This window comes from Ceratotherium simum, chromosome 3 (genome assembly GCF_057802395.1).
Source record: "Ceratotherium simum simum isolate JZ-2026a chromosome 3, ASM5780239v1, whole genome shotgun sequence".
NCBI classification, from domain to species: domain Eukaryota; kingdom Metazoa; phylum Chordata; class Mammalia; order Perissodactyla; family Rhinocerotidae; genus Ceratotherium; species Ceratotherium simum.
This window is the reverse complement of record NC_141902.1, coordinates 2,271,566-2,287,845: the sequence shown is the minus strand read 5'-3', so window position 1 is coordinate 2,287,845 and position 16,280 is coordinate 2,271,566. Positions and strand designations below refer to the sequence as shown.

Here is a 16,280-nt window from a genome sequence, read left to right as displayed (position 1 = left end):
TTCCATACTGTTTTGATAACTATAGCTTTGTAATAAAGTTTGAAATCAGGAAGATATACTATTTTATAGTCGTCAGGTTGGCAAAAATTAAAAAGGCAGATAGTATTTAGGATTAAAAGCAATTGAACTTGTTATCTACTGCTGATGGGCATGTAGATTGTTACAATTACTTTGGAAAACAACTTAGTATTATCCAGTAAAATTGAAGATGTTCATACCTTATATCCCAGAAAGGGTACATAATGTTCTACTTGAAATTATTTTCTTTCAATGAATATAAATCCCTTCTCCATCATCTTTTTACTTTTACTTCAGTAAAATTTAGTAGAAATACAAGTAACTTTTAAAAGTGGGTTTTTAAAGAAAATACAGTATGCTTATGAGTTTCATGTCTGGGGTGACGCATCAGAGAAGAGAAATAGCATGCTCCATAGGGAGAAGATCCCTAACTCTGTGAATGGAATTATTCCAGTAGCAGGAGTTTGAAGCCAGAGGTGACAAGAGATTACAAGCCTTCTAAGAATTCACAGAAATCTTGGAGAGGGCTTGGAATTCTGCTGCAGATGGAAAGGGGGTTCCTGGGACAAACGACTGTGAGTGGACATATGGTTACACACATTGTAGGGAAGAAGAACTATTCCTCTACCCTCTGGATCCTTCTGGCTGCGTCAATTTAATCTAAGAATTAAATTGACATGAGACAGAATAACAGGAGAAAATCAAACAAAGTTTAATACCATGTATACATGGGAGAAATCCAGGAAAACTGAGTAACTTGCCAGAATGGCCGAAGCCACCACCTTAAATACCATCTTCAGCTAAAGACAAAGGAGGATGTTGGGGGTAGTGATTTGAGACTTCAGAGGGGAGAAAGGCAATTTACATGGAGATAGAAATGTTTGATAAACCAATGTTTGCTGGGCCATCTATAGACAATGTGACCCGAGAGACAGAACTTGAATAAAACTGGGCTTAGCAAGGACCCTCCCAGTGTACCTATACCCAGAGTTATCTACAGTGATGGCCTGTCCTGGGGACAGGCCTTCCATCTTAAATTCTTTTAGGCAGTTAGGAGGAAGATCAAAGTTTCTTTCAGAGTCTTTTGTTCTTAAAAATAATCAAGCCAAAGAGACACATTTTGGGGTGGCCAATTCTGATCCTCCACAACATGAATAACAACGACGACTACTACTACTGCTATTACCGTTTTCTGAGCACCTACTTTACAGCAGAGCTGTGTTACGTGCTATCCATCTTTCTGCCTTCAGTCCTGACTACCCCCCTCCCACAATCCAAAGTAAGTGTTCAAATCAAGTTACATTATCTACTCCCTGCTTAAGATCCATGGGCTCACAGTTAAAGTTTAGGCTGCTTAGCAGGACACACAAGGCTGCCTTCTTGCTTGTTCCAGCTTTATGCTTGCATGCGCCCTACAGGCCTTCCACAGCCATGTTGACCTATTCCTGCAACTGGTAAGAAAAACTCGTGTTCCCTTTGTGCACTCCCTTCCCCAACAGATCACATCTTTCCTTCCTGTTTTTCTGCTGTATTTTGTCCACGTTTATACTATACCACTTTTCATCCCACACTGCATGCGTTTCTTATCTTTCCCTCTGACTGGACTTTGAAGCCTCTGTGGTACAACTGTGTCTTCTTCATCTTAAAATTCACTTTGTTTATTCACTCATTTAGTCAACATATTTATTTAGTATCTACTTGATACTGGGCTCTGGGGAGTCAGTAATATTTGATTCCTTCGAAGAGTTTCCACTCTAATAGAGCCTCAGCACCAACTACCTACAGCCAGCAGGCACTTAATAAGTGAATAAACGAATGAATTAACTTGTTCCTAGCGCTGGGCAGCCACAATCTCTCCAAAGGGTGACTGTGGACAAAGGCATTTATAGACACTGGTAGAATCATTACCTTCCCTCCTGGCTCTAGTTTTCGTTCAGTAACATCCTTTTACGACAAGGGTTAGCCAACTTTTTCTGTCAGGCCCCAGAGATTAAATATTTTCAGCAGTGTGGGCTACACGGTCATTGTCGCAACTAGTCTGCCTACTCACCCTGTGGCTGTAGTCTAACATTTGAGCGAATGGGGGTGGCTGTGTGCCAACAAAACTCTATGTACAAGGCCTGACATTCGAATTCATTTCATTTAAACGAGTCACGAAATACCACTCTTCTGATTTTTTTCCAACCATTCAAAATGTAAAACGTTCTGAGCTTGTGGGCCCTAACAGGCGGCGGGCGAGATTTGCCCTCAGGCCGCAGTTTGCGGGCATGTTTTAGAAAGTTCCTAATTGTAAAAAACATATATTTATATCAAATACACACAGACTATTCTCGTGGACAACCATCTCCGCCTCAGGTTGGGTGGACAGGCAAACGCTCAGCGAGCACTGTTCATCGACACATCGGCTTCTGCCCCACGGCCGAAGGCCTTCCTCCGGGGCCCAGGCGCCGTCCGGACGGCGCACCACGGGGCGCGATCCCGCGAGCATCCGCGCCCGCCCCTCCCCCGCGCGCCCGCTCGGCTTCCGGGTGCGGGGCGCGCAGCCGCACTGCGCCGCCGCCAATCTGGACCCTCGCGGCGCCCCGTCCGTGCGCGGAGGCCGGGCGTGCGGAGGCCGCTGGCGGCGGCACGGATGGCGGACTCGCGGCCGTTCTGCGTGGCCGAGGAGCGCAGCGGCCACTGCGCGGTGGTGGACGGAAACTGCCTCTACGTGTGGGGGGGCTACGTGGTAAGGGGAAGAGGCGGGCCGGGGCGGCCCCGCGCTTGACCCGCCCCGGCCCGCGCCCCGCGCCCCGCCCGGCCCTCCGCCGCGCGAGCCCGGCCGTCCCTTCCGGTGCGCCCGCGCCGAGTCCCCGCGGGCCGTCCGTGCGGGCTCGCGGGCCGCCGTGCGTGTGTAGCGAGGTCGCTCGGGGTCCCGTGTCCTGGGCAGTTTCTAGTGCGTCCCCTTGCCCGTGGGTCATCGCGAAATTCTGCTCGCGTCTCAACGAGACTCACAGTAGCGACAGTGTACCAAAGCGTTCTGATTACAGGGGAGGGTTGAGTGTGGGTATTCGTTTCCTTTCTGTAATCATAGGGTATAGATCGAGGAGGCTAAAGCGGGAATGTATGCCAACGCTTTTAGTTTGCAGATGGAAAAAAGCGAGCCCTCTGGAAGTTCTGCCGGGAGTAGAACCTACGTTTCCCGACGCTCGATGCTGTCACGAGACAGATGTAACCTGGCCGAATCACTCCCCGAAATAAAGCACGTGCTTCTATGTTGTTGATTCTCAGATCCAAGTTGGAGTGGTGGTTGTGTTGTGTGTTTACTTTTGATTTGGTGCAGTATGAGGACGAGAGAACTAAGGCTGGCCTTTGAGTGCCTACTGTACCCGGCGTGTGCTAGGAACTCGCATGTCCCCAATCTTGTATAATCCTACGACACCTTGTAAGTCATATCCCAATTTTAAAAATAAGGACGATGAGTCAACTTTAATGGCCATTTGAACTCGAGGGCAGCAGATTCCGGCCTAGGTATATTGGATTCCCAAAGGCAATTTTTTTCCGTGATAACTGACATAAATTAGATGACTATGCTTTCTTAATGTCTAATATTTCTACCGTTTGTTCCTGATGAAAAAGTAGTCCAGATATAGTGATGCTTTTATGCAGAAGAATATTTTGATTGTTTTTGAGCTCTGTCACTTAAAATGCAGAGGTGTCAAACTTCATCTGTTATATTGATTCTTAATATGGTAGAAGTTGTGGAAAAAAACTTCACTTAAAAATAGTAATCTGTAATATCTCATATCTGGGACAGTATAGATTTCTTTTGGGCCCATAAATGAAATGTCTGAATTTTTCATATCTTATTTTAATCTTGAAAATTGTGTAATTGATTAAATTCCAGTTCTTCTGGTGGCAGTGAAATGAAATACTTCTTTTCCTGCTAGCTACTGATCCATTGAGTAGAGCGCTGTAAGAACCACCCGGGGAAGTACCACACAGATTGAGATAGAGTCTACTCCTTTTTTATCAGCAGTTAACATACATCTAAGGCATAAATGGAAAGAAAGGGAGAGTGGAAGGCAAAAAAGAAGACATGGCGTCGGGTGAGAAAAAATAGACTCCTTCTGACTATTCTTTCCTTCAGACCCCTCTGAACAGAGGCTAGCTAGAAGGCCCTGGAATCTGGAGGTAATCCGGTAGTCAGTAGTTAGGAAGAGTGATCAGATGATTCCCAATTGTATGGCCCAGTCACAGTTTTCCTCCTCGTTAACGCAAACAATGGGTGTTCAAGTTGACAGACATGTTTTATATCCTAAGACTTGAATGGCCCACAGGTGTCTGTCTGAATTATTTATCACTCTGTCATATCCTAAAGGACACTGCCTGGAAACAGCCCTGCCCCTAGGGGTAAGAGTGGCCAGGCTGAGTTAGTGGTCAGTTCTAATTGGTGCCAGAATATTCTTTTGCTCTTGGTTCTTCCATATCCTATCCACATGACTGAACTTCATACAAACTTTAAAGCTCCACTAGGAAGATTTACAAGTTGTAAGCAGTTTTCCCAAATTTTGGAGGAAAATCACAGTGTCTTAGCATGCTTGTGGATGATGTCTTTCCTCTTAGGGTTTAATCTGAACAGTTTTATTTCAATAATACAATTGACATTAATACACTTTGTCCTGAACTTTTCCTTATTGGAAATATCTGCATAAATATGCTTGTACATGTTTCTGTTATGGATATGGACTTAAAGAGAATAAGGATCAATTTAGAAAATATTTGAAAAGAATCAAGGTGGGAGGCTCACAGTACCGGATGTTAAAACATATCACAATATGATAATAATTAAATCAGTGCTCCAGATGCAAGTTGAGGTAGATGATGGAATGGAAAAAGAAATTACATGAACAGCCAAGCATGTAAGACTATTTTGTCTTTAAAAGATAGCATTTCAATTCTGGAAAAACAATTGCTTATTCAATAAATGGTCCTGGATACCTGGAGGAAAATGATATTGGAGCCTTAGGACTGTAGAGTTAAATGTAGAAAAATTAAGCTATACAATACCAGCAGAAAATATGTGCCTCTTGTAAAGTCTTGAGTTGGGGAAAAAAACCCGAATTGGGAAAAACTGTAAAGGAAAAGATTGGCAGATAAAACTTTTAAAAAATTAAAAACTGTGATTTTTAAATACCATAAAATGAGAAGGGAAATGACAAACTGGGGAAAATATTTGCAACATATATGATAAGCAAAGGTCCTGTAAAAATAAAGATTAATATCTCCACTGAAAATGAGCAATGGATATACACAAGCAATTGACAAAGGAAGAAATACAAATATTAATATGAATCAAAGAAACCCAGCTGAAAATAACAATGAGGTTTTTCTTTTCCATTTTGCAAAGATTGAAAAGAATTTTTGAGAAGAGCATGGGGAAATGAATTACTTATACACTGGTAGTGGGAGTACAAATTTGTGTAACCTTTTTGAGGAGAAATTTAGCAATGTGTATCAAAAGCCTTAAGTGTGTATTCTCTTTAACCTAATAGTTCCACTTTATATATTCACAGATGGCCACACATGCCACCTGTGTCATGTAGAAGACATTTATCCTTTTTAGATGCCCAGAATTTGAACCTCCTTCCTCTATTTGTAGTGTCCCCCACTGAGTGAGCCTTGTTGGGGTATTTATTTTAGTTGTCTGACTACCTCCTCTCTACCGCTGTGGAATGTGGACAGGGATTTTGTTCCCTGTGGTATCCCCAGTGTCCAGAACTGGGTATAGCTCACAGTGGATGCCCAAAAAGAAAACCTGAGTGCCGGGGACTCACTTTTCCAGGCTCCCTTGCAGCTAGGTTGTGGGCAAACCGCTTGGACTCTGTTAGATGAATCTGTGCTAGATCTGGACTTGGGGGTAAAGATGTGAAAATCAGGATCTGAAGAGGATTCTTACCCAGCGATAGAATTTGTAGGAAGATCAAGGTCCTTGGCATGAGAGGCGATGCTACAAGCTGTATTGTAATGCTCACCAGACCTGTTCTATGGCGTGCTTTCAGGCCTTGCTCCTGCTCACAAAGATCAGATGCTGGTTCTTCAGCCTCCCTAATGATTCTATCAGCTACTTCATATTCATTTCTTACCATTTTATATTCTTAATTTTTAAATGTGAAATGTTTAATTTTTAAATGTGAAATGTATGTACAAAGGAATGTATAAAATAAGTATCATTTAGAGGTAAACATCGCTTTATGTTCCAGATTAAGAAATTGACTGGAACCAGGACCTTAGAAGCTTCCTGTTTATCTTCACTGGTCAAATTGCTGCTCGCACCCCACAGGGTGCCACTATCTTGATTTCTTGTTAATCACTCTTTTCTCTGTAGTTTTACCATATGTGTCGGTATCTCTAAACAATATATGATTTGCTTTTGGAATCACAGCATGTGTTTTCTTTTGTCACCTAATTCTTTTAGTGAACATTATGTTTTTTAGATTCGTGCATTGCTTGTATTCAGCTGGCGTACACTTGCACGGCTGTACCTGTTTTCACTTGGTGTTCATTCTGGTGGGTCAGTGCCTGCGCTGCCCAGTTGTTAAATATTTTGAAAATAATTCCTGGATTCATTCATTTGATGTGTGTCCTGTATAATATTCTGTTGTGTGAATTTACTGCGATTTATTTATCCATTATGCTATTGATGAATATTTGAATGTTTCTAGTTTTTTGCTATTATAAGCAGTGCTACATTGCACATTCTTAGAACATGTCTCCTAATGTACATGCACATGTTTGCATTGTACATGTATATCCTCTAGGGCATACGCCAAGGAATGGAATGCTGGGGCACTTGGTATGCACATCTCCAACCTTACTTGGAGATGTCACTGTTTCCAAAATATTTGTATCAATTTGCATTCCCACCAGCCTCCTCCTTGCTCCACATCCTTGACAACATTTGTACCATCTGGCCTTACATTTTTTGCCAATCCAGTGAGTGTAACATGATATTTCTTTTTGGTTTTTGTTTGCATTTCCCTGATTACTAATAAAATTGAGTGTCTTTTCGTAACTTTATAAACTAGTATTTGTGTTTTCTGTAAAAATGCTGGTTCATGTCGTTTGCTCATTTGTCTGTTGGGTCGTCTTTTTCTTACTGATTTGTAGGAATTCTTTATATATATAGTTGTATGAGTTGAATGTGTCTTCTCAGCTTGTAGCTTGTCTTTGTTCTTCCTTGATGATTGTCTTTTTTCCAACAGAAGTTATTAGTTTTAATGTAATTTCAATCTTTTCCTGAATGCTTTGTGCTGTCTGCATCTTATATGGGAAATCTTTCCCAACGTGGAGATCATAGAGTCTCTTATATTGTCTTCTAAGCAATTTTGCCTTCCGTGTTTAAATCTTTTTTTTTTTTAATCTGAATTTTTCACTTGGTTGGTTTAAGGTAGGGATCTGATTTCATGATATTTTCCATACGGATAAGCACTTGTCCTTGAGTCGTTTATTGGGTAGTCGCCCCTTTCCCTGCTGGTATGCACACTCAATCGGTTGTACATCAGGTTTTCATGCATGTGATCTGTTTCTAGGTTCTTTATTCTGTTCACTTGGTCTGTTTGTTTGTTCTTGTGACAGAACCACATTATCTAAATTATAATAGCTTTATTAGAGTCTAATTGTTGAGGAGTAAAAGCCCATCTCCACTCTCTATCTTGTTCTTGTTCTTCAGGGATATTTTGGTTATTTAGGGCCCTTTGTTCTTTTGTATAAATTTTCTTTACTATTTTTGTTGTAGTAAAATATATAAAACATAAAATTTGCCATTTTAACCATAGTTTAGTGTACAATTCATTGACATTAATTCAGATCACAATGTTGTACAATGTTACCACTGTCTAGTTCCAAAACTCTTCATTAGTCCAAATAGAAACTCTGTATCCATTATTCAATAACTCCCCCTCTTTCTTCCCCCAGTCCTGCTAACTTCCAATCTTCTTTCTGTCTTGATAAATTTGGCTTTTTCTAGATATTTCACATAAATAGAATTATACAATATTTGTCTTTTTGTGTCTGGCTTATTTCACTTAGCATAATGTTTTCAAGGTTCATCCATATTGTAGTATATATCAGAACTTTATTCCTTTTTATGGGTGAATAATATTCCATTGTATGCATATACCACATTTTGTGTATCCATTTGTCTGTTGATGGGACACTTGGGTTGTTGCCACCTTTTTTGTCTCTGTGAATAATGCTCCTATGAAGATAGGCATACAAGTATCTGAGCCCCTATTTTCAATTCTTTTGGGTACTACGAGTGGAATTGCTGAGCCATATGGTTATTCTACATTTAACTTTTAGAGAAACTGCCAAATTGTTTTCTACAGCACTTCCTCATTTGTATATACTTTTGAATCAGACTGTCAAATAAAGTACCCCATTGGGATTTTATGTTATTGTATTCAATCTTTAGATCATTTGAGAGTGGTCGACATTATGAAATTGAGTCTTCTAATCCAATTATATGGTATATCTCTATTCAGGACTTTTTGATGTCTTTCAATAAAGTTTTATAGTGTCTTCATAGGGATCTTGCATCTTTTGTTGGGCTTATTCTTTATATTTTTTATTTCTATTGTTAATTTTTTAAAGATTGGATGTCCTGATTGTTGCTGGTGTTATGAAATGCAGTTGACTTTTGAATACTTTTGATTCTAGCAAGCTTTCTAAATTTATGTTCTCATAATTCATCTGTTAATTTTCTTTTTATTTTCTATGTAGTCATATAATCTACAAGTGATGACAGTTTTGTTTCTTCCATCCTAATCTTTATTCCTTTTTATTTCCTTTTCTTTACTGCACTGGTGGACCTGAAGTACAGTGTTAAGTAGAAGCTACTTTTTTCTTGTTCCTAACCTCAGAGGGATTGTTTTCAACTATTAACCATTAACTTGGATGTTTGCTTTAGCATTTTGTTTGTTTTTTCAAATTAAGGAAGTTTCCTTCTATCCAATTTTCAGTGAATGGATGATAAATTTTGGAGAGTGGATTTTTCTGCATCGCACTGAGATAATCATGTTTTTTCTCCTTTAATCCCTTAATGTGTGGATTTATACGAATTGTTTTGTAATAGTAAACCAATGTTATGTTCCTTGGATTAAACACAAGTTAGTGTAATGGATGACTTTTTTATACATTACTGGATCCTGTTCGCACTTATTTTTTAGGATTTTTACATCTATGTTCATAAGTGGATTGAGTAGTGTTCCTTTTATATTCTGGGATAGTTTTGTGAGATTGAATTATCTGTTCTTTGTATGTCTGAAAGAACTCATCTATAAAGTTACTTAGGCCTGGTACATACTTTGTGGGGAGGTTTTAAATCTCTTATTCAAGCTATTTAAAGCTATAGGATTGTTCACATTTCCCATTTTTTCTTGAATCAGGCTTGATAAGGTTCCCTCACCCCCACTTCCACCTCCAGGACTCTATCCATTTCATTTAGGTTTTAAAATTTATTGGCATGAATTTAAGTTGTTTGTAACACCCTTGATTTAATCTCTGTAGTACCCACAGCTATGTCCCCTTTTCCATTCCTACAATTGCTTAACAGTCCTTCCTTTCTCCCCAGGCCCCCCCACCTTGAATAATCTTCCCAGAGGTTTATCAACCTCCTGAAACACCAGATTTTGGTTTTCTTAATCCTCTCTGTTGTTGTTTTTTAAAATTTCATCAATATCTGCTCTTTTTTATTTTATCCTACTTTCTAGGGGTTTATTATGCTGTTATTTCTTGAACTTCTGAAGTTGGGTGTTCCACTCATTCTTTTTGAGACTTTTTAATTCTTTAATGTAAGTATGTAAGGCTATAAATTTTCTTCTATGTACCTCTTTAGCTATATTCCTGACTATTTGATAAGCAATATTTTGTCATTTTGCAGTTCTAATATTTTATACTTTCCATTGTTATTTCTTACCTATAAGTTGTTTAGGAAAATATTTTACATTTCTAAACATACAGTATTTTTATAGTGAGTTTTCTGTTATTAATTTCTAACTTAATTGTGTTGAACTTGGAGAACGCGGTCTATATCTGATAGCAGTGCTTGGGAATGTTGAAGTGTGCTTTAAAGACTAGCATGTGATCAATTTTCATAAATATACCATTTGCTCTTATAAAGAATACATGTTCTAGTTATTGAGTGAAGTGTTTTATATATGTCCATTTTGTTAACCTTGCTAATTGTGCTGTTCAAATCTCCTATATCCTTATTGATTATTTTATGTCTTGTTCTATCAGTTACTGTAACAGGTATCAAAAACTCCTACTCTGACTGTAGATTTGCTAGTTTTTCCCTATGGTCCTGTCAGTTTTTACTTTATATGCGTTTTTAGGCTACCTTTTTGGGTGTATATGAATTTAGAATTGTTATATCTTTCTGGTTAATCGAATATTTTGTTATTTAGTAATGATCCTCTTTATCTGTAGTGATGTTATTTGCCTTAAAATCTATTTTGCTAATATTAATACAGCTACACCAGCTTTCTTTTGGTTGATATTTGCATGGCATATCTTTCTACCTTGTAATAGAAACTTTGTATATCTTTATATTTTAGATGTGTGTCTTATAACCTGAAAATAACTGGATCTTATTTTTATGCAGTCTGGTGTTATGTGTATTTTATCTGGAGAGTTTAGTCTATTTTCACTTAATATAATTCTGATATACTTTTTTCATCAGATGTGCTTTATATGTGCCCCACTCTACTTCTCTTCCTCCTCCTTCTTAACTTTCCCATTTGAGGATTGTTTGTGGAGTTTTTTGTTCTCTTTCCATTTTTTTCTCTTTGCTTGTGTAGAAGTGTATAATTTATTTCTAGCCATCTTGTAGCTACTCTCTTTATTTCAATGCGAATACTTCACAAAGTTCAAGGTTAATAATTTTCCTTCTTCCCATCGAGTTAAAGAATTTTAGAAAGTTTTAAGTCTGATACCCATTTCCCTAGTTCTTTGCTGTTTCCCCCTCAAATTAGGCAACAAAAAAAGTTTAGCCTTTTTTAAATGTTTAAATTTACCCACACATTTACCAATATCTTGTCATATTCCTTGTTGCATTTCAGATCACTTTTCTTTTGCCTGAAGTAGCACAGCTATTGTAATTTCTTTAAAGGATGGTCTATTACTAGCCAACTGTCTTATTTTTTGTTTGTCTGGAAATTCCTTTATTTCACCTGGATTCTTAAAAGATATTTTCACTGAGTATAGAATTCTAGGTTGACAGTTACTTTATTAAACACATCGGTTAATATTACTTAGTCTTGTGTTGTTGCTAATGAGAATTCAGTCACTAGTTGCCATTCATTTGAAGGTGATTTGTCTTTTCTCTGGCAGATTTTAAGAATATATCTTTTTCTTTGATGTTCTGTAGTTTTACTATGATGTCTCCAGGTATGGATTTCTATTTACTTATTCTGCTTGGAGCTTGTTAGGACTTCCTAGATCTCAGGGATTGATGACTTTCAACAGTTTTGCAAGACTCTTAGTCTTTGTCTCCTCAAATAGTGCCTCTTCTCATTCTCCTAGTATGTAACAATGTTATGTCCTGATGTAATTCTGACTAGACTTAGTTCTTTTCTCTGTTTCTCCATGTCTCTTAACTTTGTTATATATATATTCCACCTCTCTGAGCCATATTTCTGAATACATCAGTTAACTAACTCTCTTTTAAGGGTAACCTTGACAAGAGCAGTTTTAGTGGAATGATGGGCGCAGAAGACGGACTAATCTGGACTGACGAGAGCATGAGAGGTGAAGCAGTGCAGACCTCACTATGGTTAGCTCAGGATGGGAGTTTTGTTATCAAGGGAGCAGAGAAATAGGAAAAGGAGTCAATGGAGTGTTGTTTTTTTAAAAAACAATGAGTGATATTAAGGTATGTTTGGATATATCAATAGGAATGATCTAGTAAAGAAGGAAAACTTGATGATGTAGAAAAAGAGGGATAACTTAGGAGTGGAATCTCTGAGAAAGTGAGAAGGAACTGGGTCCAGGTTTTTCAGTTCTGTGCTTCGTTTGTGTTTTTGCCCCTTTTAAAGATTAGTGAAAGGGATTTGTTTTTAAATCAGGCTGAGGTGAGCACACCGTCAGTTTAACAGGTATTATTCACTTACCCATTCAGTCACTCAATCAACAAACATTCCATTTGCCTTTTATGTGTGAGGCACTGTGCTGGGCTCTGGGAACAGAATTACAACAAGATAAACAAGCACTCCTGAAGCTTATAGGTTAGTGGTGGTGGTGGGTGGGTGCGGTACAGACAAAGGACTTCAAAGAGAAGTACGGGATTGTATGAGGGCATTTAATAGGGACCTTAATCCCTTAACCTCTTTCTGGGAGATCAGAGAAGCAGCATTTAAACTGATTCCCAAAGAGTGAGTAGTGGGCCAGGTACACTCTGGGAGAGCATGCCAGGGGAGAGAAGAGCGTGGACGAAGGCCCTGTGGCAGCAAGGACTGTGCCGAGGTTTAGGGACTGCAAGAAGACTAGAGCGTGAGCGAGGGGATGTCAGGCGCCTCAGAAGCATTGGAGAGTCTCCCGAGAGCACAGAGAAGCGCTGAAGGGAGGTAGGCAGAATCGTGACAGATCCGTTTCCATGATATTTCTGCTGTAAAGGTGCACACACGAGGCTGCTGGAGCCTGACGCCGTTAAACCTTAGAATCATACAGTTAACCCCCTTCTTACAGTGATTCTTGACTGAGCTGTCTCAGTCAAACACAAGTGGAAGATTCCTCAGAATTAATACAGTGCTTTTCTGCTGTGTGTGTGTGTGTGAGAGAGAGAGACAGAGAGAGAGAGACAGATACCTGGTAGTCAAGGTACTATTTTTAAAGTTTAACATAGCAATGAGAAAATTAGCTAAATCTACTTAACATGTTAATGATTTGTGCATCATACTGTTTTAGAAATCCTTGAACTGCTATTTTTTAAAACTAGCTATTTGTGAATTATTTCATATGTTCTAAGAAATTATGACGGATTTATATGAGGATTTGTTTGAACCCCTAAGTTTTTTAACTTAATATAAATAAGATTATTATTCTATTCTTATTTCTCTTTTCATCATAAATGTCAGAATGTACTGTTCTATTTATGTTATCTGCTTTAGAGATTATTCAGATTCTGAGTTGTCATTTTGATTAGTTAAATTTATCTTGATCCTTAGCTTCTGTATTTAATACACCCCTAACACTATGCCTTACACATAGTAGGTAGTCAAAAGTATGTTCCGTGAATCAAGGTCTCTGATACAGTCTTCTAATTACACCTTATAAAAATGTCCTTCGTTGGGGCCAGCCTGTGGCGTAGTGGTTAAGTTCAGCACGCTCTGCTTCGTTGGCCTGGGTTTGCGGATTTGGATCCTGGGCGTGGACCTACACCATTCAACAGCCATGCTGTGGTAGCAAAATAGAGGAAGGTGGGCATGGATGTTAACTCAGGGCTAATCTTCCTCAAGCAAAAAAAGAGGAAAAAAATGTCCTTCCTTAATTCCTTCCCTTCACCCAAAACACACTGCCCTTTTTTGATATTCCTTTTCTTCCTGGCTTTATAGTCTTCAATATTCTGCTCTGACTGTTATTATTTTGCTATCTTCGCTTACTCAAAATACCCATTTAAGGTTTCATTGCCCTGAGTCTTTTTCTTGAGACTGTGTACTTGCTATTTTGTATTCTAAACCTTTATTGTTTGCCCACTCTCTCTTAGAAAATGTCTTTGTTTCCCTTCTCTTTTGCTCTATCTTTATATTGAAAAAACCATCTATAAGCCTGTTTATGATTTTGTGTTTTGCAGTGTTTTAATTGCAGTTTTCCCATCCTGAGGAACTATTTAAATGTTACTAATGGATAAACATAATTTTATGTATTCTGTGTTTTTAGTCTATTGAAGACAATGAAGTATATTTGCCTAATGATGAAATTTGGACCTATGATATTGATAGTGGGTTGTGGTAAGTAAATTGCAGAATGTCCAATCTTAATGTCTGTTGTAAATGTTTTCCTAGACTACAGGGAACTTCAGACCATGCTGAGAACACACTGCAGCGTTTCCTGTCTTACTTCCTTTCCTTCAGTGCTTTATTCTCTCTGGCTCTTTCTTTCCCCTGCTCCCTTCCTCTCCCTACTCTGTCCTTTACCATTCCTCTCAAGATTAAGGCTGTCTCTGAAGACTTTGCTTTGTTCTATTAATTCGTTCCAAATTCTGGTGACACGTGAAGATTTTATAATTTTTTTTCCCAGTAGGTTGAAAAATCTTTCCGGTGGATCTTCTTAGAGCTTTTACAGTGTTGGCTACCATTACATTTTAATTGTAACTGCCAGTGACAATTTTCTTTGAAAAAGTAACCGTGGAGTTCAAAGGGAATTTTAATTTGCCTTTCTGGAAAGTGATGGAATTCCATGTTATTCTTGCTGCAGGACAATGCACCTCATGGAAGGAGAACTCCCCACCTCCATGTCAGGAAGTTGTGGAGCTTGCATTCATGGAAAGCTGTACATTTTTGGAGGATATGATGACAAAGGATACAGCAATCGAGTAATATTTTCTTTCAATTCAGGAGTGCAGCAATATGTAATATTTAATGTATCACTTCATCTCATCAGTTTATAAATATTCTAAAAAGAAGATACATGTAGCAAGTCTTGTGTTTACGATTGTACGGTTTTACACGCGGCGGCAGTCCTGCTCTGCTCTTCTTCCCTGTCCTTCTGCTTCAGAATCAACTACATCCTTAATTAACTACATACTTAGTTAACAACCACAGGGCAAGAGCATGATGGGAAAAGACCCATTTCAGTATGTTTTATATATCATTTTTGCTTCTAAAACATAGTCTTATTTTCATTAAGTCCACAGTTAAAATTTTTAAAAAGAAAAAAGTAATATTAATTTTTGGATCATATATCTCTCAGATATAAACTTAATTTTCAAGTGCCCTGTCTGCTAATGGTGTTCTCCTCTTTTAAAAGCTTTATTTTGTTAATTTGCGAACAAGAGATGGAACCTACATTTGGAAAAAAATCACCGACTTTGAAGGACAACCACCCACGCCACGTGATAAACTTTCTTGCTGGGTATACAAAGACAGGTAATGCAGGAAAATTGTCTCAGAAACTGCACTTAGTAAGGATTATAGCTTGTGGCCAAAATAGAGAAAACTTGAAAGTCTGAATTTTGTCAAGATACAATTACAAACCTGTTTTACACTGATGGTAATGGCAGTTCTGAATCTGGATAAAAGGCATGTCATAAAAATAAACATTTTGGAAGCAACGATCTGGTTTTTAAAATTAATTTATCTAATGAAATTTTCTGATTAGTTAATACCTTCAGGGCCGGCCCGTTGCTTAGCTGTTACGTGCGTGCGCTCCGCTACTGGCAGCCCAGGTTCGGATCCCGGGTGCCCACTGACGCACTGCTTCTCTGGCCGTGCTGAGGCCGGGTCCCACATACAGCAACTAGAAGGATGTGCAGCTATGACATACAACTATCTACTGGGGCTTTGGGGGGGGGGGAATTTAATACCTTCACATGGTTCAAAAATCAAAACTGTAGTAAAAAGTATGAAGGAAAGGTCTGGCTCCCCTTCCTGTCCCACCCCTGCACACATGGCTGCTGCTTTGACATCTGTGTTCTCACAGCGGCGGTTCCCAACTGGTCTGCCACTGGAGTCCCCTGGGGATCCTTTAGACAGTCCAAAGCCAGGTGACAGCCCAGACTCCTTACAGTCTCAGGGGAATGAGGTTTTGAAGCTCCCCAGATGATCCCAAGATGCAGACAAGTTTGGGAACTACTGCCATCAGTGTTACTTTACGCGAATAGAAGCAGATACGTGTGCGCGCGCATGCGCGCACACAGGTATTAGGGGTGTGGTCCTCTTTTCACCCTCCTGCTTGTGCAAATATCAGCATACTCTACCGTGTTCAGCACCCTGCCGCTTCTCTCAGTGAACAGTATCCCAGGGAGATCTCTCATCTTACTGTATCCCTAGTTAGTTACAAAGTTTGTTCTTGCTTTTTCACAGCTCATACTGTTCTCCTCTGTGGATACACCGTGGTTTATTTAGCCTTTCCCCTGCAGATGAAACAACACTTAGATTGTTTCAATTCCTTTGCTATTACCAACTATGCTTTAATGAATATCTTTGTATATATATGATTGCAGATCTATCTGTTGGATAAAATTCCAGAATTAGATTGCTGGATCAGAGGGTAATGCATTTATA

The 16,280-nt window shown here is 39.0% G+C and overlaps 1 protein-coding gene across 1 annotated transcript in view; it reads left to right on the top strand.

Moving 5' to 3' along the window:
* The first annotated feature begins 2,626 nt into the window (after positions 1-2,626).
* KLHDC1 (kelch domain containing 1) overlaps positions 2,627-16,280 on the top strand; it is a 45,553-nt gene continuing 31,899 nt past the window's right edge. The window contains 4 exon segments of the mRNA XM_087422014.1: positions 2,627-2,746; positions 13,936-14,006; positions 14,473-14,590; positions 15,025-15,143. Coding sequence (XP_087278140.1) covers positions 2,651-2,746; positions 13,936-14,006; positions 14,473-14,590; positions 15,025-15,143 — 404 coding nt within the window. The 5' untranslated portion in view covers positions 2,627-2,650.